Raw genomic sequence first — 27,383 nt, forward strand, 5'->3', positions numbered from 1 at the left:
GTGGTAAAGATTATCGTCCCAATCTTTTTCCAACCATACCCAAGTCAAAAGATATCATAAACTCTGTGACCAGTACACGAGGCCATGGTAAGCTACGAGGAAAAGGTTGGGCACTACCACCATGTGATAGTGGAGAGGCGGCAGCTAGTTGTGAAGTTGCACTACATTGGGGATGGGACGGCGAACAGAAGATGGGCCGAGTTGATGTAGCAGAGCAGGCGGCTTCCGTCAAAGTGAGCAAGCCGGGCGGAGCGGTGTGTGTAGTAGAGAAAGAACGAGAGATGTAACAAACTCAAAGAGAGATGATTGTGTTAATGTTACATCAAGTACATGCTTTTATGGGCTAATAGTGTTTACACACACATACAAGGGTTGTTTATATAGAGATAGCAACGGGTACATAAATAGGGGTACATGTATACGATGGATACACACAAAGAGACTCCGAATATCCAACAAACCAAGTGAACACAAATTGGACTCCCTATTGTTTTGCTAGCAGATAACTCAATGATGCAAAGATGAACTACATGATCACTGAAAGAGAAGGATTGGCCATGGTTTATGCAGTAAAGAAGTACATACATTATCTTTTGGCCAACAAATTTGTATTCTCTGTGAACCATAAGGCGTTGTTATATCTTGTCAACAAGTTATTAGAACTAGAAGAATTACTCAATGGTTGCTCTTACTTTTGAAATTAGACTTTGCAATCACTGCGAGAAAAGGATCGCAACATGTTTTAGCAGATCAGGTGTCACATATTTCTAATTGTGAACCCGCGACTAGAATAGATGATGATCTCTCAGATGCATGCTTATTCAAAATTGATATGGTGCGTAACTGGAGTGACGAGATATCTCAATAGCTTGCTTATGGTTTTCCGCCTTGTCAACTGTTGAACAGGCTGCACCAATTTCCAAACCATAATAGCGGGACAATTGTATAAGCTTGGTAAAGATGATGTTTTGGGGAGGTGTGTCCGAGAGGATGAATTCATACATGTTTTGGAGAATGCACACAAGTGGGCCTCTGAGGCCAAGTCTACCAGGAAGCTGATACTCGTAGTATTGTTATATTTTTGTATGAGCAAGTTAGCATTGCAGAAGTGTGTTCACGATTAATGCTAAGCAAAGAAGATTAACGGTAATCCTATGTTTAGCAAAGACACAAACGAGAAGGAGAGATAGACCTAATCTACTGTATATTGCCAAAACATGTTATATACCCCACTGTTGATTCATAGCTTCATGATGCATACCAAAGTTCCCTGCAACCCTCTACTTGTAATCCATAGTTGCTGCCGTACGCACGCACGGATCCGTACAGCACAGTACACCCGTACGGTACGGTACAGTACGGTACCATACTGTACGGATCCGTACGCAGTCATTTAAAAAAAAATAAAAATATGTGGCGTGTGTGGCAAGGCGCGTGTGTGGCGAGGCCCAAATTCAGGCAATTGTAGATAAGCGACCACGTTGCACTTTATTTTGGGCATTTTGTGTGTACTTGCAAAATCGAGTGTCCTGTGTGTACCTGCAAAGTTTTGCAGAGCAAATTTCAAGTGTGCGCACTTCTCTGGAGCCTCCCACGAGTCCTTTCCTCGCTCTCTCTCCCGCCCAGACGTCATCATGCCGCGCAAGACTAACCCGAACTGGGCAATCCACACCAATGTCCTGAGGGTTGTTAACACCCCTTCTCAGCAAGGGTCAGGTACTCGGCTATGGGCATGCAAGTATTGCGGAGAGCAGTACACGAGCACCATAACTCGCGTCATCAAGCACATGACAGGTATCGGGTGCACCAATCAATGTGGTCCATGTGATAAAATACCACAAGCTTTGAGGGACCAATTGATTGCGGAGAATTGTCCTGCAATTGGTGGTGCAAGCAGTTTTAGAGGTGGTGAAAGTACGCAAGATGCTCTCCATGATGCTTTTATTGGAGATGTTACAGGTTCAGGTACACTAGATAAGGGTGAAAGCCTTTTGGCTTCAGCCCAATCCACCACAGGCAGGAAGAGGGCACGTATTGCCGATGATGAGGACCTCCTGCCACAAGATGCGAGAGGTACAGGGGAGGCATCAAAGCAATCCACTTTGCGTTCTTATATCTCATCACAAGCTTGGGTAAAGGAGCGGCAAAGGGTGGCAGAAATGGAGATTTGTCGTACTCTTATTGAGTGTAATATATCCTTCAATGTGTTAAGGACAGACCAATGGAAAAGAATGGTGAAAGCAATTGCGCAGGTAGGGCCTACTGAGACGTGGACAGGTCTTGAGTATACGAAGATGCGTACATCCATGTTGGATGAGCAGAAGGCCTTGATAGACAAGGCGCTCACTCCTGTGAAAGCAGGTTGGCAGGAGTTCGGATGCACTATTATTTCAGATGGGTGGGCAGACATTCGCAAGAGGCACATAATCAATATCCTTGTGTCATCTTGCTTGGGCACCTATTTCTTGCGTGCCGTGGATGTAGGGAGAGCAGGAGACAGGATCACAGGGGAGTTCATTTATGGCCACATTCGACAGGTTATCCTTGAGGTTGGGGAGGACAATGTTGTGCAGGTGGTGACCGACAACGCCTTTAAGTGCAAGGCAATGGGTCAAATGGTTGAGGCAGAGTTTCCACATATAGTGTGGACTCCATGTGCTGCCCATTGTCTTGATTTACTTATGGAAGACATTGGGAAGCTTGTTTGGGTGCAGCCCATTGTTGCAGATGCTGTAAAGATCACCACCTTCTTCCGCAAGAAGCACCATGCTCTTGCCATCTTTCGGAGCCATAGCCCTTTGGATATGGTGAGACCCTCCAAGACCAGGTTTGCCTACATATTCTTGGTCTTGGATAGACTCTACAAGATAAGAGATTCACTATCATCAACAGTTGTGGATCCAAGGTGGCGCGAGAGATGCATCATTCAGAGGATGAGCGTACAAAATACTTGCAGAGGCGGATCCTGGATGATGATTTTTGGCAGCAAGTTCTCAGTTGCACTTAAGCCCGTGTATGTCCTTCTCCGACTTACAGACATGGAGGGCTCAACTTTGGGGCTGGTCTTTCATTTGTTTATGCAAATGAAAGACCATGTTGCTCAGTGCTCCATGATGACTGCTCAACGGTAAGCAATAGTTCTAATTTCTTCCTCTTTCTTTGATTTTTATGACTTCTCGATTCTCGATTCTCATGACATGTCAGGACTGACATGTGTACACTGTAACCTAAGACATGTATTTTCAATCTCTCATTTTCAGCCGAGGTGAGATCTTGGACATTGTAGACAAACGGTGGACATTTATGAGCCATCCCATCCATGCGATGGCTGCCATGCTCCATCCTCTCTACAGGTCACCAGAGTTATGGAATAATACTGCTTTGAGTATGAAGTAGTCAGAGTATGTTGGAAGGATGTTCTCAGAGGAGGAGCAACTTCAGATCGATAGAGAGTTCACCACGTACATGAGTGGTATTGGTGCTTTATTTGTGAGACCTGTGTCATTGAGAAAGGAAGCCATGAAATTCCCTTTGACATGGTGGCACTCTTATGGAAGGGTTGGTCTTCCAAACCTTTCACGCTTTGCTCTTCGTGTTCTCTCTCAGGTAACTTGTAATTCATCTGTAAAAGTATAGTCTTCGGAAGTGAAGCCTGATGTTTTAGCATTAAAAGATTTACAAATTTGCTTGCATTGCACTCATTTTTGCACAGGATTGCTCAGCTGGAGCATGTGAGCGGAACTGGAGCTCATACTCTCTTATACACACCAAGATTTGGAATCGCCTTAGTACTTCTCAATTAGAGAAGTTAGTGAACTGCAGAGCTAACATGAGGCTCGTGCGAAGCTACCATGCTTTGGGGTCACCGAAGCAGGTATAAATTGGACTCAAGAAGAACTTAGAAGTAGAAAATTATTTCTAGGCAAACCTGGTCTTGGAGGGTCTCACCATATCCAAAGGGCTATGGCTCCGAAAGATGGCAAGAGCCTGATGCTTCTTGCGGAAGAAGGTGGTGATCTTTACAGCATCTGCAACAATGGGCTGCACTTAAACAAGCTTCCCAATGTCTTCCATAAGTAAATCAAGACAATGGGCAGCACATGGAGTCCACACTATGTGGAAACTCTGCCTCAACCATTTGACCCATTGCCTTGCAGTTAGAGGCGTTGTCGGTCACCACCTGCACAACATTGTCCTCCCCAACCTCAAGGATAACCTGTCGAATGTGGCCATAAATGAACTCCCCTGTGATCCTGTCTCCTGCTCTCCCTACATCCACGGCACGCAAGAAATAGGTGCCCAAGCAAGATGACACAAGGATATTGATTATGTGCCTCTTGCGAATGTCTGCCCACCCATCTGAAATAATAGTGCATCCGAACTCCTGCCAACCTGCTTTCACAGGAGTGAGCGCCTTGTCTATCAAGGCCTTCTGCTCATCCAACATGGATGTACGCATCTTCGTATACTCAAGACCTGTCCACGTCTCAGTAGGCCCTACCTGCGCAATTGCTTTCACCATTCTTTTCCATTGGTCTGTCCTTAACACATTGAAGGATATATTACACTCAATAAGAGTACAAATCTCCATTTCTGCCACCCTTTGCCGCTCCTTTACCCAAGCTTGTGATGAGATACAAGAACGCAGAGTGGATTGCTTTGATGCCTCCCTTGTACCTCTCGCATCTTGTGGCAGGAGGTCCTCATCATCGGCAATACGTGCCCTCTTCCTGCCTGTGGTGGATTGGGCTGAAGCCAAAAGGCTTTCACCCTCATCTAGTGTACCTGAACCTGTAACATCTCCAATAAAAGCATCATGGAGAGCATCTTGCGCACTTTCACCACCTCTAACACTGCTTGCACCACCCATTGCAGGACAATTCTCCGCGATCAATTGGTCCCTCAAAGCTTGTGGTATTTTATCACATGGACCACATTGATTGGTGCACCCGATACCTGTCATGTGCTTGATGACGCGAGTTATGGTGCTGGTGTACTGCTCTCCGCAATACTTGCATGCCCATAGCCGAGTACCTGACCCTTGCTGAGAAGGGGTGTTAACAACCCTCAGGACATTGGTGTGGATTGCCCAGTTTGGGTTAGTCTTGCGCGGCATGATGACGTCTGGGCGGGAGACAGAGCGAGGAAAGGACTCGTGGGAGGTCTCCAGAGAAGTGCGCACAGTTGAAATTTGCTCTGCAAAACTTTGCTACCTGCAAAACTTTGCAGGTACACACAGGACACTCGATTTTGCAAGTACACACAAAATGCCCAAAATAAAGTGCAACGTGGTTGCTTATCTACAATCGCCTGAATTCGCGCCTCGCCACACACGCCACATATTTTTTTTAAAATGATTGTGCACGGAACTTGACTTTATTAAAGCAAGGATTTGGGCTGTTTTGAGCAAGGCGCATCCCTTTAGCTCTCTCTCTCTCTCTCTCTCTCTCTCTCTCTCTCTCTCATTGGCCGACTGCAGTCTTCTCTCTCCTCCCTTGTACAGGTGCTGCAGAGGCTGGATTGGTCGTACAACAGCCCGTACAATGGTGATGCAGCCGTACAGAGGCTTCACAACACTTCCTCTTCTCTCTATGCTGGTTATATAGATGGTACAACCGTTGTACTGAAGGCGGTACAGGTTCACACGTGTGAAAAATCAAGGGCTGTTTTTTTAAGGAGCTGTTTTTGGGACAGCTTTGAGGCTTTCTTTTGGGGCTGATTCATGGACTGTTTATGGCTGATTTATGGGACTGTTTTTGAGATAGTTTTGGTGCTGTGTTTTATCTTGGCTCAAGATAGATATCCGGGCAAGAGATTTGTGCTGATGCTTTGTGGAAAGATCCGGTGTTGTTCACACCCGCATCTTGGTATCTTGTAAAAAGCTTCTCTCAATAAAGAAGTTCCTATGGGGGGCCGGTTGTTTCGGCTCAGTGCGGTGTTATTTTATATTGTATTGTTCTTTCGTTGTGAAATCATGTTCTATGTCTTCATGCTCTGTGTTTGGTATCTAAAGTGTTGGTACGTTATTATTGTTTCGGGTCCCCTACTAGTGAGGAACTATTGGGTTGACCTCATTCTCCTTCAAATAGGATTTGGAAAGATCCACTTGCTCAATCTACCGTTTTGTTTCGGGTTTGGCCTCTGGCTCTAGCTTTGGCTGTGGTATTGGTTTCGGTTCTGGCACGTCCATCTTGGGTAATGGCACCTCCTTGGAAACACCACTTTTTGTGATCACGTCTCTTGAGAACTCGTCTTAGAAGCTCTCTTTTCGTTGGGTCAATGCTCTCGGTCATGGGCTGCTTTACAACCCTAAGTGATTCCACCTTGGCCTTTGTTGATGGAACCATGAACTGTGCCCATGTTTCCTTGAGCTATTCCTAGCTTTGCTCGTACAGAAGCTGGCCTTGACGCGCCGCTTCCTGAAGCTTTCCTTGATGTGCTTCTTTCTCGCGTTGCTGACGGTCCTCTTCTATGAGTTGTTGCATAAACTCGGCAAGGATTTGTTTGTATTGGGCTTTGCGTTCATGTTCCCTTTTGTATCGTTCTTCTTTTTCCCCGTCTCCAACAACTTTGCATATAGTCTCATATTCATGCCGTAACTCTTCGTTGGATAGTGTCTTGAGAAAGTTGTCATCCATTGTCTTTGAACTCATGATAATGTTTTATTGTTTTTTCTTTTGTAATCAGCCCAAAAACCCTAACCCTAGAGTTCTACATGCTTTCTAGAATCTTAACTCCCTAGGACCATGCTAGGCTGAAATCTAGATTTTCTAGCACTATATTATGCTGAAAATGAGCAAAAAACTAATGCAAAAACGTAGATTTAACGCAAAAACGCATACCCTAATTTTGCTTTCTAGCACTATACTATGCTGAAAATGAGCAAAAAACTAATGCAAAAACACAGATTTAGCGCAAAAATGCATATCCTAATTTTGCTTGCAAACCCTAATTTCAAAAACCCTAGTTCAACATGCACAAAACGTAAGCTAAGGGCTGTCCTAGGATGACCTAAGCTTTGATACCAATGTAACATGCGTTGCGGAAGGGCGTTCATGATTAATGCTAAGCAAAGAAGATTAACGCTAATCCTATGTTTAGCAAAGACACAGAAGAGTAGGAGAGAATCTACTGTATATTGCCAAAACATGCTATATATACAATGATCTTGTTGATTCACAGCTTCATGATACATACCAAAGATCCCTGCAGCCCTCTACTGGCAATCGGACAAGAGAAGCTCCTGTTGATCCACTGCAGACTCTGACAAATGGATCCTCTTGATCTTTTCATGATGATTCTAATGAATGTCTAATGATCCTATTTATAGATAAAAGATATGAATTGCACCACTGACTGAGTAGAGCAGCAAAAATGGCTTACACAGTGCCAAAATGCCCAAAAATGCCCAAAGTTACTACACCCAAAACCTTGCAAAAAACCTGTAGAGATTTCTTTGCAAGAAAATCTGCCTGTATCTGCCAGAAAATTTTCATAGAGAAAATGCCCAAATTTCAAAACTTGTAAAGCTTACCACAAATGTGATTTTGCAGGTACAGGCGGCTGTAGACTGTACGGAACTAGTGTACGGTACAGTGCAGGTACAGGTCGACTACACGACGGATGTACGGCGATTGTATAGTGTAGGTACACGCAGCAAGTACTGTACTGAAACAGCACAGTCGACAGGTTGGCTTCAGGTATGCGCAGCAGGTACTGGACTGCTGTACGGAGCAGGTACGGATGACTGTACGGCTACAATACTGAGCAGAGTGTTGTATGGAACTCTTTTTGGGGTGCCCATTGGAGCTTATGAGTGACCAAGGGTCTCATTTTGTCAATGAGGTGATTGATCGTCTCATGATGGGCTTCATGATAGTACATCAGAAGTCTTTGCTATACTGCCCACATACCAATGGTCAGACAAAGAGCACCAACAAGACTTTATGTGGCATTTTAACCAAAACCGTTCAAGCTAGTCGAACTGATTGGGATCACAAGCTTACAATTGTGCTTTGGGCTTATCGAACATCTTACATGGTGGCAATTGGTTATACACCATTTTGGTTGACCTACGGAGTTAATGCCGTGATGCCTATGGACTATATAGTACGAAGCTTGATGATCGCAATTAGTGAGAGAATTACTGAGAATGCTATGGTTGAGCGATTGATTGACCTTGAGAAATTGAAAGAAACTAGACTATTGGGCATGTGTGGTTTGATGGTAGGAAAGTTGTGAAGGAAAAAATTGTTCGACCATAACGTTAAGGATAAGGAACTTAAAGAAGAAAACCTAGTTCTTATGTTTGGAAACGGGAAGCAATAAGAAGAAAAAGTTGAAACTTTGGGGTATGGGACCATTTAGGATCACGGAGATCACTCCACAAGGGTCTGTAAGGATTGAACCCCTTGATGGCATGGAGACCGATGGGTACATCAACGGGGGTAAACTGAAAAACTACTATGGATGCTTAACCCAAGACATGCTCGCCTGAATCCATAGAATAAAGAAAGAGAAAAGTGAAGAGACAAGGCCAAGAGGAGGCTAAAGCTAGATTAGCCAAGGCCAATGTTGCAAGAAACGCGTTTCGTACAGGTTTGAAACGTACGAAATGTTTCGTCTTGTATGAAACACGTTTTTTATTCATCGTGAATATTTTAATACCCTATAGCCCGTCACATCACATCGTTTCGTACCTTTTTCGTGTGTGTTTCCCAGTGGCAGCCGTGTGTACTTTTTCGCCGTCTTGTGTACCAGCTCGCCATCGAATCAACACCCGTGTCAGCCTGCCTGCTCCTTGGTGTCCTCGGGCCTTGTGGAGGTCTTCTAAAGGGGTAATGTCATGTTTTGCTTTATGTATGTTTTCTCTGCACAACTCACAAAGCAGCACGTTTTGTTCTCTTTCATCAATATTTATGGCATATCTTCCAAGTTCCTCCCCTTGCTCTATTGAGGCCTAAGGCTACCTACCTTCTCTTCCCCTTGCTCTATTGTTGGCCAAGATGACAGTTAAATTCATGAATTATAAAATGAGATTACTTTATGTTATGTGTCGCACTTGCAAGGCCAACAATCTGCATTTATCCCCGCCTTGTAGGATGCCTCGAACAAGTGATTCTCTTTGGAACAATGTCACCTTCGAGTCTAGATATGGTGGCTCGGGCTCCGGAAAGTGGAAATGCAACTTTTGTGCAAATAAGCACCATGGCAGTGTCACCAAGTTGAAGGCACATTTGTCACAAACAAAGGGTTTTGGCATTGGGCCATGTAAGCATGTGCCACAAGAAATCTATGATAGCCTAAAGGCTTGGAAGGCCATGCAGCTAGGTATCCCCCTCGAGGATATCCCCAATCTGGGAGAGCCTGAAGCACGTCAAAGTGTCTCCAAGAGGACTTGCACTATTAGAGAGGAAGATACCAGTGGTGATGTTGCAGGTGGTTCTAGCTCGGCACCTCGAGGCAAAAGAACTAGTCTTCCAGTGTTCAAGAAAGGACATGTGTAGGCAGGGATGCAGAAGGTTGTTAGGAAAGAGGCAACGAGGGATTTGATGAAGTTGTTTATTCAATGTGGATTATCCTTCCACATTGTCAAGACTCCTCGATGGAAGAAGGCAATGAGAGCTATCTCCCGCATTGGGTGCGAGTGGGATGACCTCTCCTATGAAACATTGTGCACTACTGAGCTTCGCAAGGAGCAACTGGCTGTGGGGATGGAGATGGAGCCTCTCAAGGCCACTTGGGCAAAGTATGGTTGTACTTTGCTTTGTGATGGATGGACAAATGTGCGGAAGAGAAATGTGTACAACATTCTTGTGTCCTCCTGCAAAGGCACAATGTTCATTCGTGCCATAGATGCATCGGTGCCAGGGACAGTGGTTACAGGGGAGTTCATTATGTCCCACATGCGCCAGGCAATCAATGAAATCGGCCCCGATAACATTGTGCAGGTGAACACAGACAATGGGTCCAATTGTGTATCCATGGGCAGGATGTTAGAAGGAGGAGTTTCCGAAGATTGTGTGGACACCTTGTGTAGCACACAGCCTTGACTTGATGATTGAGGATGTGGGGAAGCTTGATTGGGTGAGCCATGTATTTTCAGCTGCATCTAGCATGGTGAACTTTGTCACAAAGAGGCCAAAGGTTTTGAGCATGTACAGGGCCAATAGTGATCTTGAGCTTCTAAAGCCCTCGAAAACTCGGTTTGCATATATGTTTATTGTGGTGGAGAGACTAGTGAGAGTGCGACATGGCTTATTGCGTACTGTTGTGTGTCGTGAATGGACAGCATGGGAGGACAAGGACGAGCCCAAGTCTATAGGATTCACTCGTATGGTCATGAGAGATACTTGGTGGCAGGATGATGCAGGCACTTCAGCCCATGTAAATGTTAGAAGTCATCTCCTGTCTATTTTTATACACCAGGGCCTTTGTTGTGGGTGTGCCCGCCCTTATGAGGTGTTTTCTCATTTTTCCCCACTCTCTGTATTTTTCCCCTATTTTTTTCCATTTTTTTGTGGCTTGGGAGGCAGCTTTGAGTTGGCAAGAGGATCCAGTTGCTGGCCGACTGCATCAGCATGTGTGTGTTCCCATTCTGGAGCTGGCCGACTGCTGTTGCAGGTCGTGGATGTCCAGTCGGCTGCCTCACAACTGGCCGACTGGCTGCATATGCTGGTCGTAGAGATTCAGGACCAGTCGGTTGCCTGTAGCACAGGCCGACTGGTATATGGGGCCATATAAATAGGCCCCGAGCCCCCCATCCAGTTTTGTATCATACTCCGGGATCTTCTTGTGTGTGTATATAGAGCAGAGTTACATGCCTATATCTCTCTCTCTCTCTTGTGCTGTATTTTTCTGCATGCGTTTTTTGCTCTTGTGTTCCCAGATCTGGTCATCATCTCCGTGCGTATTCTGACATGGTATCAGAGCCTAGGCTCTAGATAGTTCTTGGGATTTGTGTGAGCAAGAGGGGGACTGTTGTGTGGCTGATTGGTGGACTGTACGGGACTGTTCGGAAAGAGGAGAAGCAAGAGGACAGTGGGCTGATTTGCTGGACAGCCACTTGCAGGTATTAGTTCTTCTTTGTTCCCACCCACCCACCCTTTTCAGAGTACATCCCTGCAATGGCAGATCTGTTTGAGATGGCTGAGAGGCATGTGAAGACCCCGACACTCCCCACGTTCCCGGTGGACTGTCAGTTGGACGGGAGCAACTACGGCATATGGAAGGTTATGATGGAATCTGTTCTCGAGTCTTACGACCTCGCTGATTTCGTCATTGTTGGGGTTCCACGGCCGGAAGTAGAGGAAGGGGAGTTACCGTCGATCCGAAAGGACCGGGAGGCTCAGACACAGATGTGGGATCGTGTCAACGCCAGGGTCCGTTCGTTTATCTTTCTCAACTGCACACCACAGGTAATCAATCATGTAAAGCATATGACGCTAGCCAAAGGTATATGGCAGCATTTGGTCTCTCTTTACAACAGGGTATCGCCCATGAAGAGGATTTCCTTGGAAGTACAGATCCGGGTTATGAGCCCTGCAAGGTCGGCGACGATGCGGGAGCATATTAACAAGCTGCAGTCTCTTCAGTAGGAAGTTCTTCAGGCTGGGAAGGAGATATCGTCAAAGGACATGGCCATAACGTTGCTGTCGCACTTGCCCTCTCATTACTCAACATTTTACTCGTCTTTGATTACCAGTGGCAGGCTCAGCACCATCACGTGGGAGGAGCTTGTGCCCATGGTCCTGGACCAGGAGGAACGATTCACGAACCCTCCTCAGGGTGGAGGTTCGGAGGCCTTATCTGGCCAACGGTCGAAAGGCCGTAACACGGGCAAAGGGAAGGCTTCGTCGGAGAAGTCTTATGAGAAGAAGTCCGTTACTGACCGCGAGAAACTAAAGGCAGAGAGGACCTGTAATGATTGTGGCGAGAAAGGCCACTATTGGAGGCAGTGTCCCAAGCGAAAGACCGAGAAGGGTGAAGATTCCTCAGCAGCAATCATGAAGACTCCAGCTTTTGTGCACTTGGAGGTGGTGGACCCTGATGTTTCATTTTCTTCAAGCAGGGAGGAGATTGGAGGACTCTCCGCAACGGATACTCGGGAGTGGATTCTCGACAGTGGTGCTTCCAGGCACATGACTCCTTCCCGTTCCGGTTTACAGGATCTCTGCAGGCTTTCTGGTCACATTCTTACTGGGGATACATCCACTATCCCAGTTCACAGTGAGGGCAGGATGGAGATAGTTCCCGATGGCAGAGGGGGGAAGCATTCCTCCCAGGTGTTGTATGTTCCGTTACCCTGTTTTCATCGGTTGTCAGTGCATCAGGTTTGCAAGACTGGCGTACGGGTGGAGTTTGATGAGCATTTTGTTACTCTCCGGGACAAAGCAACAGGCCAAGTGGTTTGGGAAGGCGGAGTGGAGAATGGAGTTTACAAGCTTTCAGCACTCTCTCTCCCAGGTCCTCAGGTTTGTGATGAGTGGCAGTTTGGTAATGGCCACTTAAGTGTGGATACGCTGCAGGTGCAGGCTTTCCGGGACCAGATGGTGGATAGCTTGCCAGTAGATGGCAGGAACTCTCCAGTACTGATGTTGGTAGTTCTTGTGTTCGTTAGTCAGAGGAAACTGAACAGGTAACTTATGCTCTGATGTCTCGTAGTATTCGGGACAAAGAACCTCCAGTAGATGAGGATGTTCTTTCCACGGGGACCTTTCGGAAAGCCAGGCAGGTGGCAGTTGATTACTTGCAGAAGGAGGTGGTTTCTCCAGGCTTTATGGTTCCGGATTCAGAGGGGGTGGTTGACAGGTTTCAGAAGGCCTTGCGTGGTCTTCATCAGGTTTCCGGGACTTGGTTTTGCACCGTAACAGGTGTTGATCCTTGTGAGCAGTGTGATGCCTCTTTGACTCAGAAGCAGAATGTTTCATTGATCTGGTTGATGGACACCAGATTGGACGGGAGCTTCCTGATGAGGTAGTTGAGCTCATGGTTGCAGATGACTCTTTGGGAGGCAGGATTGCGTTTCCTGTGGTTTTTGCGGCATGCGAAGGATCATGGACGTTTGTACACAGGAGGGGGATTGTTGGTTGGAGTCCGACTCCACGGTTGGAGTGACTCAGTTTGGGGAGGAGATCCAAACACGAGGTGATCTACTTCAGGCCCCGGAGCAGTTTTTTGGAGCAGTAAGAGACAGTCGTCTTTTGCCTTGTCGAGGACAGAGGCATAGTACCGGGCTGTTTGTTATGCTGCTTGTGAGGTGGTGAGGATGCAGAGGTTGCATTGCAGGTTTGGGCTCCCACTGCAGGAACCCATGGTCATCCAGAGGCACTTTGTTCGTGAACAGATCGTTGCTAATGATATCTTGCTAGAGTTCTGTTCGACGGAGGACAGTACGGTGGACCTCTTCACGAAGTTGCTATCTCAGGATTTGCTCAGGCGGCACCCCAGCTCCCTGTGGTTGGTTTCACAGCCAGGAGCTGAGAGGGGGTGTTAGAAGTCATCTCCTGTCTATTTTTTTACACCAGGGCCTTTGTTGTGGGTGTGCCCGCCCTTATGAGGTGTTTTCTCATTTTTCCCCACTCTCCGTATTTTTCCCCTATTTTTTCCCATTTTTCTGTGGCTTGGGAGGCGGCCCTGAGTTGGCAGGAGGATCCAGTTGCTGGCTGACTGCATCAGCATGTGTGTGTTCCCATTCTGGAGCTGGCCGACTGCTGTTGCAGGTCGTGGATGTCCAGTCGGCTACCTTACAACTGGCCGACTGGCTGCATATGCTGGTCGTAGAGATGCAGGACCAGTCGGCTGCCTGTAGCACAGGCCGACTGGTATATGGGGCCATATAAATAGGCCCCTTGTCCCCCATCCAGTTTTGTATCATACTCCGGGATCTTCTTGTGTATATAGAGCAGAGTTACACGCCTATATCTCTCTCTCTCTTGTGCTGTATCTTTTTGCATGCATTTTTTGCTCGTGTTCCCAGATCTGGTCATCATCTCCGCTGCGTATTCTGACAGTATAGGGTCCTTCAGCTCACAGACATGGAGGGGAGTACCATTGGGCTGCTTTATGAGTTCATGGACAGAGTTGGTGAAGCTCTCAATGATTGCACTACCTTGTTGCCTGACAGGTGCTCACCCTTGGGGCTTTAACTTTAGTCTTTGAGTCTTCCTATAAGTTTTTTTATAAATCTTGATCTCTTATGTATGTCACATGTAGAGTTTAAGATATTAAGGAGATTTGGAATCGGCGTTGGGATTGGTTTCACAGGCCAATCCATGCTGTTACTCACATTTTGCATCCCCTTTGGAGGAATGAGGAGCAATACCTCAATGAGGAGCTAGAGTCAGGATGGACTGAGAATATTACCAAGTTGGTGGGATATGGAGGTGATATACAGCTTATGAGAAAGCTCGAGGATGAGCTTCTCATTTACCGCAGCGGTAGCCATATGTTTGGGCGAGCTACTGCATTGCTCGGGGAGACACAGTTGGAGCGAGCTATTGCATTGCTCGGGGAGACATAGTTGGAGCCAGTGTCTTGGTGGGGGAAATACGGTATTGGGATACCCAACTTGGTAAGGTTCTTGAATCTTGTATCTTTGTCTCCTATTCTTTCAAAATCTACATTCAAATGCTACTCTCTTTTTGACTCAAACTTTACATTCTTTTTTGTACAATGTAGAGACGGATTGCATTGAGAGTTCTCTCCCAGGATTGCAGTTCAGGGCCTTGTGAGAGGAACTGGAGTACATGGGCCCTTTTTCACACGAAAAAGAGAAACAGACTCTCCATAGCACAATTGGAGAGGCTTGTCTTTTGTCATTGCAATCTCCGATTGCTAGAGGAAAAGGGTCATCCCATTGAGCCTCGCCAAGTGAATCTAGATAAGATTGATATCATGAAGTGCAAGGAGATTCCCGACATTCCTCAAGAGGAGAGAGACATCTATTCTATGCTTTATGAGGAGATCATGGCTCCGGCTCGCACTACACGATCTTCTCGAGAGGCTAGTACTAGTGGTGCACCTGCATCTCTAGAGGATGAGGCATTTGAGGACTCGGCTATCAGCAGTGACCCTGAGAGTGAGGTTGCAGAGGCAGAAGATGCAGATGAGGATGAGGATGAGCATGAGGATGCAGATGAGGATGAGGATGCAGCTAGCAGCTGCGAGCATCATTTTATTTGGACATGTTATTTAGTTTGAACTTTGGACATGTTATTTATTTTGATCTTGGATTTTGAGTCATGACTCATCACCCACGTGGTGATCCTTTTGATTTCTGTTTAGTCATCACCCACGTGATTTGTGATATCATCATATCTTACATGTATTTTGTTTTTATTGAAATGAATTCAATGTGGTCTCTTATAAGTTATGTCAACAGTTTTTTCTTTTGTATATTTCAAGTTAAAAATATACATGCTTTTTCTATTTTGTATGAAACCTTTTTATACCCGTTTCTTACTTTTTATGAAACGTTTCAAAACGTATGAAACCCGTTCCATACCTGCCGTTTCAGAAACGCCTGGCAACACTGGCCAAGGCTAAACTATGCTTCTAGGGAAAGACTCTAGCAACAAACATGGGTGCACTAGTCTCCCTTGATGATGATGACCTGGTGTTGATCTTGCAAAGGTCAAGATTCAAGTGTCCGCGCAGGAACCATACCTCGAGCATTGCTCTCATAGACACAGGGACAAGCTATAACTTGCTATTCTTTTAAACATGGAAAGCTTTTGATAAACGAGAACTAGAACCTTCCAATGCTAGGTCTCGTTGCTTCCACTCAAGTATAATAAAGGTTGAAGGATTATAAAAGTGCATATTATTGTTAGAAATAACCCTTGTGGTCGGAAAGGTTTATGTTATACCCGTTGGAGTTATGGAAGAACAGGTGTTGTTGGGAAGATCCTGGATTGGTGCAACCGATTGCACAATTCAATGGAGAGAAAGGATGACGCAAATACCAAGAGATGGGTGCAGAGTAACACTACCAGTGTGGACTTTGACTAATATAGAAGGTTCTTCTTCTGCCAATACTCAAAATCTTCCAAACCCACATATAGATCAAAGAAAGAATAAGGACAACACAAAAGAGAGCATGATAGGGATAGCCCTTCCTAGTGCTAATCCTCGAGATTAGTGCCAAGTGGCCTAATCTGGCAGGGCTAAGGGAGCTCTGGGATTAGGAGAAATTAGGCTAATACGAACGGCTAAGGTTATTATTAATAAATCCATGTGAACTGGCTATTTATAAATAGGATGGTTATTTATAGTAGCATTGGGCACTATATAAGTGAAGCATGGGTTATTATTGTCATAACCTCACTATTGGTCCGAGTTCAACCAAAACTCTGGCCACGTATGTGGCAAAGCATAGATCGGCATGTCAAAGGCTTCTATGGGGCAAACTCACATGGATCTGTGGGAGTCAGACCTTACTCCCTAGCTTGGAGGTGGCTGGAAGCATAGAACCTACGATTGGGAGGTGAGCTAGCCTACACCCCTTCTAGAGGGTTTGTGCTAATCACTTGTGTTTGTGTTTAGGAGATCCGTGGGGTTGTAACACTTGGTATCAAAGCAACCTAAACGCGAAAGGTATCGCGATACATGGAAGGAGGTCCTAGTAAGCTTTTCCATTTTGGTTTCCATGGATTCGCAAGAACCAAGTCTTCTTTACGCTTTTGTGCTAAGGTTGATTTGTATGCGCTCGTAATACCTTAGTTCAACAACTTGGACTAGAATTCTCCTTTATTACACGGACTTGTGGTAGACCGATTTGAAGGAGTAGATCTAGACCCGAGGGAGGGGACCCAAGGGTGGTTAATCTCTTGGGAGGTTCAAATGGAGATATACACCTTGGATACATATACCTTGGTTCCCATATGGTACACGATATCTAATTGATTATTGTTTTGGATATTTGAGTTAGTCTAGTTGTAGACGAGTGATTTCCTTCTGAGTAAAATCCCTGATTTGGAGAGGAGAATTTATTGTAGAGACCATTTACTTGGGAGACCTTAGAGCCTTCTTTTGCCAAGGTAACCTTGAGTTTGTTTAGATGAACTCTTGGATGCGGATGTACTTTAGTGTTTATTCGGTGACCTTGTGTGTTGCAAAGTGGGAACCAACATCTTTTGTGGGGTTCCTAGTGATTGTAGGTTGTGGTGAAGAACATAATTTCAGCCATGAGAGAGTGGAAGGAGAGGTGGAGAGATCAAGCCATGGTGACTTGGTGCATAGACATGGATGGGTGGAAGAGAGAGATGTGGGGAAGTATTATCCTAATACAAACATTCTGGTGCTTTGCAGCCACTCTCCCTCTCTTTTGTGTGTGTTATCAATATACAATGCTTTATATAGGCACCAAGGCCCTTATCTTTCATCTCTTAATAAGAGGATCTTTACACGTAAAGTGTTCACACCACTAGACACACTACTAGACTTGGATATATCCAACAAACCCCCCTTCAGAGTGATGGCGTGATGTTTGGATAGTTTTCGATAGTCCTTGTACTTCAACACTAGCAAAGAAGCAATACACTGCTTTAAACTCAGAGGCTAGTAAGCATGGCTTAGAGACTAGTGAGAGCATGGCTCAAAAGTCTCAAAAGGCTCAACAATCATGGCTTAGAGGCTTAACAAACATTGTCTTTGCGGAAGACTTAGAACATCGGAGACAAAAGACAGCCTACATCAGCTAACTAGAACAACCCCCCCGCCCCCCCCTAGAGAGGGGAAAGTAAAGCAAAATGAAGCGGAGCCTTTTATAGAAACAAGGCTTACAAAATGTCCAAAATATCCAGATTTTGGGGGACATCCCAAGCAGAGAACCCTTGACTTGTACAAAAAAGGACTAGAAGTGGAGGAAGAAGAGTCCCCCCTCGATGCCAATGAAGATCCTTTTGCGTCAGCGTTGCCAAGCAATTGACACTCGGGATTAGGCTTGGAGGCCAAGGCAGAGCACCTGTAACTGCTCGAATTGGGAGCACAAGAGTAAAAACCCCATTTTTCTGTTAATGCATAGGCTCCAATTTGATGATGGAAGCTGAAATTTGGAAAAGCCCCAAAAATTCGAGGCTCTGGGAGCTTCAATTAATTAGTTTTCTGCACATTTGGGAAAAGCCCAAAAATTTTCGAAGCAGCTCTACAAGTGATGATGGGCAGCATCTGATGGCGACATTATGATGATGGCCTGCTGCTGGAAACGCATGGGGCAGTGAGCTGTGTATGGGCGGTCAGCAAAAAATGCAAGGCTTCATCACCATGTAGAGAAGAGAGGGCTGTGTAGCAGCAGATGACGGCGTGGAGCAATGGTAGCTACATGGTGACTATTGCTGGTGGAGCAATGGCAGCTACATGGGGACTATTGCTGGTGAAGTGGCTGTGTTGAAGATGATGTTGATGTTGCTAATGGGCTGCCTGCTGGTCAGCACATGAAGTGGAGCAGATGACGGCGTGGAGCAATGGTCGCTGCATGGCGACTATCGCTGGTGACGTGGCTGTGTTGATGATGATGATGTTGATGTTGCTAATGGGCTGCCTGCTGGTCACCACATGAAGTGGAGCAGATGCTACGTGGTGGTCTAGACACTGCAGTGTTGTCTTGTGAGGAGATATACGGGTAGCAGAAGCTACATCAAAGGTGGATGAGATGGCAGCAAAGAAAATGCATCATGATGGCGGTCTGTTGTGATTCAGGTGGCAGGCAGTTTAGAAAATGCAAGTAAGAGATGGGCGATGGTCATTAGAGAAGTAAACATAGAGGTTCATCATGGCAGCAACATAAAAACGCAGATTGGCATGATGTGGAAAAACACACTCATGTGGGCAATGAGAAGAAAAAATGCTGGGCTGAATGGATGAAGAGTTCACCCATGCTCTGATACCATGTAGGTGAACATGCAATAGATTGGTTGAAAGAACCGACTTCCGGTGTCAATTCTTTCCCCTCTCTCCCTACTTTCTGTATGTTTTCATCTTTGTGTGTTCAGGTGTTTTGATTAAGTCAAGCTTCCATTGAGCTACATTTGACATTGATGTGGTGAGAATGAAATGATTCAAAGCTTTGGGACTAGACTCTTATGGAGTTAAGATGGCACTTTTGTTTTTGTTGAGTTTGTGATATAGCCTGGTATATACCAACTTAGATATTCCTTCTTGCAGCCAGCAGGTATTCAGCCTGAATTTACAAGTTTTGGCAGATTGTTTTCTTGTGTGTCTCTGTTTTCTGAACGTAGAAACTGAAAGCTACTTTGTGTCTATGCAGGTCATCTCTGGACTGCAAAATTTTGATGAAAGAAATGTTACTTCAGTTGTCATTGCTGCAGAGAAGGTATTCCAATCTGTGTGTTACTGATTCAAAAACTGTACCAGGGCTCACCAATCCATCTCATGTATCCAATTCCGCAACTGGGCAAGGTTATGAAATCTTTTTTTTCTTAGAAAGGTGCAGTTTGTCAGAAGACCATAATTGGAGATAGTGTCTATAAAGATAGGACCCAGACATTTTGTTATCATGGATAGTGCATGATCAAGGATGTGCAGTATGCATGTTTGGTGAGCAAGGTGTAGGCGCAGTTTAAACACTAGTAGAATAACAGGGTTTTCTAATTGCAGCAATGAAAAGTGGCTGCTTTCCCACTCGCTTGGTGCACGTGGACAAATCTTAGTAGCCAGGCGTTTGATGAAACACGTTTCCTAAACGTTTCATTAAAAACCCAGATGTTTCAAAAAACGTTTCATACAGATATGGCTTAAAAAATGCAAAATATGTTACTTATATGTATAAATAAACTTGACAACTAGAGTTTAATGTAAAAAACATACATTCTATCATACAAATCGTGCATTGCTTGAGTTCAAAGTGTCAAAAGTATAGATAAAAAGGAAGGCAAAGTTCAAACTTCAGATGTTTTTTTCACCATAAAAAATTACAGTGTTTTAGAAACGTGTTTCAAACACCAGTTATGAAACTATGGGACAAATGAGCTTGAGCTGTGTATATCCGTTGCCTTGTTCTGACTCTTGAGCTTTGTATAGGGAGTAAAATGGGTCCTGAGTGAGAAGTGCAAGGTTTATGATTTACTAGTGTCTGCATGCCAAACTTAGGATGGGCATGCACTAGCTCTCGTAGGTCATTTGAGCTTGGGGGCTGGAAACTGATGGGAGTATCAAAGGCTTGACCAGCAGTAACTTGAGGGCAGCAGTAGGGCAGAGTATGGAGCAGCCAGGCAAGCAGCAGCAGCAAATAGTGGCAGCCTGGCTTCTCCTCCTTAGAGGGCTGGTTTGCTGTCTCTGTTGGGTAGGAGGGAAGCTAGCCTGCACACACACACACACACACAACCTCAAGCACAGAGAAACGTGAGAGTGCTAGAAAAGATGTACTCAATAATGATATGAAATGAAAGTACAAGTGAGTACTAAAGGCCAAGGGCAAAGTGCCCAACACACATAAGTGTGTTCACATGGGGAAAAAACCTGTGTCCAGTCACAGGGAAAAAGTGCCTATGAGTAAGCTGGGTTCACACCTGAACTAGTCGGGAGTGGACATGACCAACAAACCCCTCTCAAGAGAATGGTGTGAACGGGCAGCAGCAGCAGGGTGATAAAGCTATGAGTGCTGTCCTGCACTATGCTCCACAGTAAGAGTGAACTGTAGTGCCAATGGAAAAAGCAAGCACTATATGATGGGGAAAAGGAGAATCCCCAATGTCATAGTGCTAATGCTAGAGCACAGTAGTACATAAATGCATCACCAGAAATGCATGGCAAAGATCATGTGGACATCAATTGCATCAAATCAAGAGGCATCGCATAATACCCCCCTGAAGGCAAGCATCCAAATATAAGCATGTGTAAAGGCAACAGGATCCAGAAGTCATGCCTGTGAGACATGCAATGTAAGCTGCAAAAGTGAAACTCATCAATGGAGGATCCAATGAGGAAAAAAATCAGCAATGGTAGGGTTGATAAAAGTAAAAATTCAGCAATGGGAAAAGCTGAAAATGGGGAGAAAAAGTGGGGGCTCGAGGGGGGCATCAGCCAATGAATGCTATGAGAGGATAGGTAAACTCTTAGCAATGCCATGATTAGTGGCATGTATGGCAAGTGTAAAGATGCATAATCCCACAATGAGTAATATACATGTGACATGTCAAAACCATGAGAGCAAGCCATCACTGGCCAAGTGTGTAAAAGGCACTCCCAGTAAACATCACATGTGAGAAAGTGACAATGTCAATATTGTAGAAACAATCCCGCTGCAAGGGAAAACAGCATAAAAGGCATCTCTAGTAGACATCACACCAGAGAAAGCATCTAGCATAGACCAGCATAAGGGTCAACAAGCATAAGTGACCATGAGGCATCACCAACTGCATGTGGGAAAGTAAAATCCCCCCCTGAAATGCATTTGCCAAACAATGCATACCATGGAGTACAGACTATAAAGCATAGTCATCGAAAGCAATGGCATCAGAAGACATCTCTGCAGGCGATGAAGATGTAAGGGTCAAGGCTGACACGTGTGTAGCCAAATTGGCCTGATCTGCACCTGTAGAAGAAGATTCCAGCTTCTTCTTTTTTTCACTCTCAATACGCTTCCTGCATTCCTCTATGGTGTGCCTTGTTTTCCTACAATAGTTACAGCGCTTTTTCTTTTCAAGCTTGTCCTCTGTCTTGGTGTCATGTGCACTGTGTGTATCTACCGTGTGCTACACGCACACAAGACTAGCTTCGAGGTTTGGGGAAGCTTGGAGCTAGGTAGGCTGATTGACGAGTTGAGTTAGGGATAGACTAACGGGCAGGCACCCAAGTATGGACGGGCGGGCGTCCAAGTGTGGACGCCCGATGACCAGCCAAGAGCCTATAAAAGGGTGGCCAAGGTTAGTCATTAGTTATATAGAGTCTCGCATGTCTTTGTGAGAGCTCTATGGTCAGGAGCCTGGATCTAGTGTAGACGTGCAGCTGCTTTATGCAGCTGAGGCCGGCAGCAGTCTCGAGGCCCGCAAGGGTAGCTTCGTGGCGGTATGGGACGTCACGAGGTAGAGATTGGTTGGTACGTCCATCTCGTTAGCTCAGCTCGTGGCTCGGTGGGACAACCAAGACTTGTGGGCTTGCCCACGGCTGTCAAGGTTGGGAGGTGAGTCAGGCCTGCATCCCCTTCACGTTTGTTTGGTTTGTTTGCAGGTTTCGAGTCTTATACCAGGAGTGTTCTACGAGAAGATCCTATGGGGATTTGACAGTGGTATTAGAGCAAGCCTTGAGAACGCGCAAGTCAGTAGGTAGAGAGAAAGAGGTTAAAGAAAAGGTACGAGTTTGAGAAGATTGCTGTTTTTCTGTTCATACTGTTGTTTTTTCAAGTTCAGCATGTTGCTTTTGCATCGTAGGAACCCGTGATGAACGTTTGGTCTTGTAAGGGTTATTCGCTTTGCAAAGAAGAAGGGCTAGATGTGTTCTTGCAACTGTATGAACAGTTTGAAGCGAGAGAAAAGAGGAAAAAGCCAGTTGGCTGTTCGTAAAAGAGAGAGAGAAAGAAAGAAAGAAAGAACGATTTTATTAACGTCTTCCAAAAGACCGAACTCGGCCTATGAGACAAATCGGAGTACCTATATGGGGTATCCTCTGTCATCCCAACAAAATGAAAAAGTACTGAACAAAAAAGCTGAATCTGGGTGTGAAGGGGATGGAGCTCTACTACTAGGAGAATGCAAAGCTATATGCATGGAGTATACAATCATGATATGCAACCTAGCTAGCTCCACCCTGTACCATACTGGGGGTATAAAATGGTATACATCAGTGAAGGGGGTGTCCACAGCTCCTTGAAGAACATGCCTGGGTGTGCTCTGAAGCCAGCCAGTCGCTCCGCACCCTCTCTGTGAAACTGAGCTCTGATCTCTGTCATCTCTCTCTGGTATAGGCGTGGTGTCCAAAAGCCAAGTGTCCTCTGTCTCCTGCGGGCTCTAAGTGTCTCTGCTCTCTGGAGAGTAATTCCCTGTCGTGTAGGGGGTGGGAGGGGGATGGATCTCTAAAAAAATGTAGTAATCTGTGTCTGTCGCCCCCCCTCTGGAGCTGTCTGAGCCTGTAATAATGTCTCTCTGTGGCGCTGTATGTCTAGAATGTATCTCCCCAGTATGCGCTGGTCTGCTGCCTCAAAGATCTGGCGTAGGGAATGTGGCTCTCTGAATAAAATGGGATATCTCTCTCTGATGGCTGTATATGCTCTGCATCTGCATACATAATGCTCCTCACTCTCCACCTCCTCTCTGCACAATCAATCTGCATACCCTCTCCTCTCGGGGGATCCGTGCTGCTCTGCCAGTCTCAATCTCCAATCGGTGTGATGAAACTCTGAGCTGACCAATAGCCACTCGGGAGCCGTGTGGTAAAAAGCCCTCCATGTATCTAGGCCTCTCTATAAATCCATCATCAGTGATACTCATGAAGTGATCTCTGTAGTATAGCATCTTCAGTGGAAGAGGCTGTGTAGGCGATATCCATGTCTCTCGTGTATAGAGCTGCCATAGATCCTGTCTCAATACTCTGTTCCTCTCACTATGAGAGAGACGGATATGTGGTGCATCCCTGTCATACTGGAATGGTGGTAGATGATCCATGTCTAGGCCATGCTGTGAGAACCAATGTGTGACTTGTGCATACCATGATCCTCTGTCTCTTGCCTCAGCCAACTGTCTAGATGCCTCAAAAGCTCTGTATGATAATCTGTCTTGTGGCATCTCTCTGAATCTGTCTAGCAGGCATATAGTCTGAAATATGGCCTCTACCATCATAGGAGGCGCAGCAAACTCTGCTCGGATAATGTCATGAGGTACTGACGGTTTGCTGCGTATCATGCGTGCCATCATGAGGACCTGTGGTCTCTCTATCTGTGTCCACCAATGGGTAGCAAGGCCTGGCGCCCATACTGCTGCTTCATACATCAATGCCGGTGTGACTAATGTGTCAAATAGCCACCCCTTCGTCCGGGGCTCTTGAAAATGCGCCTGGTGGCACTGTCTCTCTAGCATAGCCAATGCTACATATCCCCGTGTCAATCTAGCTCTGGCTACTGAACCCATGGTGAAGCGTGTGGCTGCTACAGAGAAGGTAACCCCTAGGTACACGTATGATGTCACCACCTCCACCTGGCATCTTGTGAGAGTGAACGTCAGCTGACTCCTGCCTTGTCTCGATGTATGAAAGACCATAACCTTGGTTTTCCCAAGGTTCACAGTAAGACCCCTCTGTGTGCAAAAATCATCAAGTGCATGTAGATGCTGCTGTAGACCACCTGGAGACTCAGACACTAATACAATATCATCAGCATAGAGCATAATATGTACTGAGGTACCTGCTAAATCAACTCCATCTCCGCCTCCCCATGTAATGAAGTCAGCCACCTCATCAATGTGTAACCCAAATAGCGTGGGGGAAAGTGGGCATAGGTGCAGGCGGCTAACCACGTGCACAGGTGGTCCACGCAGGCAAGTGGGTGCTAATTACAGGTGGGAGGCAGAAACAAAAAAGTATATATATATATATATATGTATATGTACATATACACATATATATGTACATATACATATATATATATACATATATATGTATATATATGTACATATACATATATATGTATATATATATGTATATGTACAGGTGGGAGGCAGAAAAAAAAAAGTATATATATATATATATATATATGTATATGTACATATACACATATATATGTACATATACATATATATATATACATATATATGTATATATATTTACATATACATATATATGTATATATATATGTATATGTATATGTATATGTATATGTATATATATATATATACATATATATGTATATATATATATGTATATGTACATATATATGTGTATATGTACATATACATATATATATATATATATATACTTTTTTTTTTCTGCCTCCCACCTGTAATTAGCACCCACGCAGGCAAGTGGGTGCTAATTACAGGTGGGAGGCAGAAAAAAAAAAGTATATATATATATATGTATATGTACATATACATATATATATGTACATATACATATATATATGTACATATACATATATATATATATACATATATATGTATATATATATATACATATATATGTACATATATATATGTATATGTACATATATATGTATATGTATATGTATATGTATATATATATATATGTACATGTGCATGTACATGTACATATATATATGTACATGTACATGAAAAAAAACACAAAAGCAAAAGCTAAGTAAGCTTTTGGGGAAGCCTATAAATTCCCCTTAAGCGGGCTTCTTTCCACACATCTCTCAAGCTCTCAAGCTCTCTAGCACTCTCCTTGTACAAGATAAATATTTTCTCTCATTTTGCCCTCTTCAAGATGTTGACCCAAGAATCCGAGTTGGAGCCCATTCCCGAATGTGAAGACGTGCCGGCTACAGAAGCCACTGATGTCGATCTTATCGACGATTTTGTTTCAAAATCAGATTTCCAAGAGTTTAAAGTTGCTCTCGAAGCTTCTTCCTCGGAACGTCAAGCACAAATCGCCGCACAGATGCAGGCTTTACAGAACTCCATCTCTTTGTTGACCACTAACCTATCTACTCTTTCGGGTATTGATACTTTGGCATCTGCTTTAGGCCCCAATATTACTCCGGAACAGTTTGGGGGACGAGCAAAAGCAGCGTACAAAGGAGATAGTGGATACTTGGCTACATAAGTGACAAGTCCATTTTCAGTTTAATCCATATAACGATGGCAAAAAGATCCAATTAGTAGCAGGTTTCCTCTCAGGCAAAGCTTTGCTTTGGTGGAAAGAACTCAACCCTAAACCAACGACTTGGGCACAGTTCGAAGACGTCTTCAAGAAAGAATTCCTCAAGAAAGAGGATGACACTGATGTTGCCCGGTTTGCTACTTTGACCATGACCTCGCAGAACCTCACTTATGAGATCTATCTCCAGAAATTTAGGAACTTGCAGACGAAAGCTACGAAGATTGATTCCACAACTCTTTTGGGTTTCTTCGTAGCCGGTTTACCCGACTCATACCGTTTACAGGTTAAAAACAACAAATGCAAAACTTTGGACGAGGCCATTCATTCTGCTCGTATCTATGATGATACAATGGTCTCCTCCAAGTCTAAACCCGTTACCGAGCAGGGGAACAAGCACAAAAGGAAGTTCTCCGCACTGATGGCTAGCACGACAGAAGGAAAGTCTTCGGACCAACCTTCGAAGAATTCAACTTCGATCCCAGCGAAGAAAAAACGTCTCCTTAAGGCTTTGAAGCTCAAGAAGGAGGGACGTTGCTTCATCTGCGAAGAAAAAGGACTTATGCGTAACGAGTGCCCGAAGCAAAAGGGTGCAAAGACCAACACAGGACCCAAGCCAAAGGCAGCTAACCAGTTGTCTTTGACAGGTACGTCAGTTACTGTACTTTCTCGCCCTAGTTCATGTTCTTATTGTCTGTTCAACTCTAAAGTTTTTGGCTTACGTGATCTTCTGCGAGTTTATGGAGAAGTGAATGGCCATAGAATCCACATTCTTCTAGACCCTGGCAGCTTACACAACTTTGTTAATTACAAACTTGTGCAGAAATTGGGTCTTGACACAACACCTAGTGATCATACCTATGAGGTACGCCTACCTGCGAGTCGGCAAGTATCGGATCGAAAGGTGGATTTACCGATCCGGATTCAGGACTACGAAGATACTCTGGAATGCTATATTATGCATCTAGAGCATGTAGACTTGTTATTAGGGATTGAGTGGTTTAAGACTCTTCAAGTCCAGACAGATTGGTCTAGTCATACTTTCTCTTTTGAACATAGGAACACCAATATAGTATCTTAGGTGATTGTATTCATCCCTCTCAGGGACCTCTTGTAAATACAGTTGATTTTGGAAATATAATGGATTCTTCTTTGTATATTGCTTTCCATTGTGTCTTGATTCCACTTTCTTCATTTCTCATACCTTCTATGGATGTCAATGAATTAAGTGTGTTTGAAAGCAAAGAATTAAAGAAGATACTTGATTCGTTTTAAGATGTATTTCCTAAGGAACTGCCATCGGGCTTACCACCCGAAAGGGCAGTAGATCATCGTATTGACCGTATCCCTGGTGCTCACCCTGTTAGTATTCCACCTTACAGGATGAGTCAAGCTGAGGAAGATGAGTTGGCCAAACAACTCGAAGATTATTTGAGGATGGGCCAGATCCATACAAGTAAATCACCTTGGGGTGCACCTGTGTTGCTTAGGAGAAAGAAGGACAACACCTGGAGAATGTGTATAGATTATAAGAGATTGAACAAGATGACAATTAAGAACCGTTATCCTCTCCCTAGATCAGATGACCTGATTGACCG

At 44.8% G+C, this 27,383-nt stretch overlaps 3 protein-coding genes across 3 annotated transcripts in view; all 3 read left to right on the plus strand.

Annotated features, from left to right (window-relative positions):
• The window catches only part of LOC147615859 (uncharacterized protein ycf23-like), a 66,400-nt gene that overhangs the window by 18,750 nt on the left and 20,267 nt on the right, over positions 1 to 27,383 (plus strand). The window contains exon 2 of the mRNA XM_086778469.1: positions 19,268 to 19,333. Within this exon, the coding sequence (XP_086634595.1) occupies positions 19,268 to 19,333 (66 nt within the window). The remainder of the gene's footprint in view (positions 1 to 19,267; positions 19,334 to 27,383) is intronic.
• LOC147615860 (uncharacterized) lies at positions 1,635 to 3,880 on the plus strand. The gene is made up of 3 exons (XM_086778857.1): positions 1,635 to 2,827; positions 3,414 to 3,606; positions 3,713 to 3,880. The coding sequence occupies exons 1-3, from the start codon at positions 1,635 to 1,637 to the stop codon at positions 3,878 to 3,880; spliced, it is 1,554 nt and encodes a 517-aa protein (XP_086634983.1).
• LOC147615861 (uncharacterized) lies at positions 13,886 to 15,470 on the plus strand. The gene is made up of 2 exons (XM_086777991.1): positions 13,886 to 14,572; positions 14,680 to 15,470. Exon 2 carries the CDS (start codon positions 14,896 to 14,898, stop codon positions 15,199 to 15,201), a length of 306 nt encoding a protein of 101 aa, XP_086634117.1. The 5' UTR covers positions 13,886 to 14,572; positions 14,680 to 14,895; the 3' UTR covers positions 15,202 to 15,470.

Source organism: Cibotium barometz, chromosome 39, assembly GCF_041138505.1.
Source record: "Cibotium barometz isolate CiBa-2024 chromosome 39, ASM4113850v1, whole genome shotgun sequence".
Classification (NCBI taxonomy): domain Eukaryota; kingdom Viridiplantae; phylum Streptophyta; class Polypodiopsida; order Cyatheales; family Cibotiaceae; genus Cibotium; species Cibotium barometz.

Coding starts and splice junctions, on each gene's coding strand:
- LOC147615860 (XM_086778857.1), top strand. CDS start 1,635: ATGCCGCGCAAGACTAACCCGAACTGGGCAATCCACACCAATGTCCTG. Junction 2,828..3,413: donor GTGAGACCCTCCAAGACCAG/GTTTGCCTACAT, acceptor GTATGTTGGAAG/GATGTTCTCAGAGGAGGAGC. Junction 3,607..3,712: donor CTCTTCGTGTTCTCTCTCAG/GTAACTTGTAAT, acceptor ATTTTTGCACAG/GATTGCTCAGCTGGAGCATG.
- LOC147615861 (XM_086777991.1), top strand. CDS start 14,896: ATGAAGTGCAAGGAGATTCCCGACATTCCTCAAGAGGAGAGAGACATC.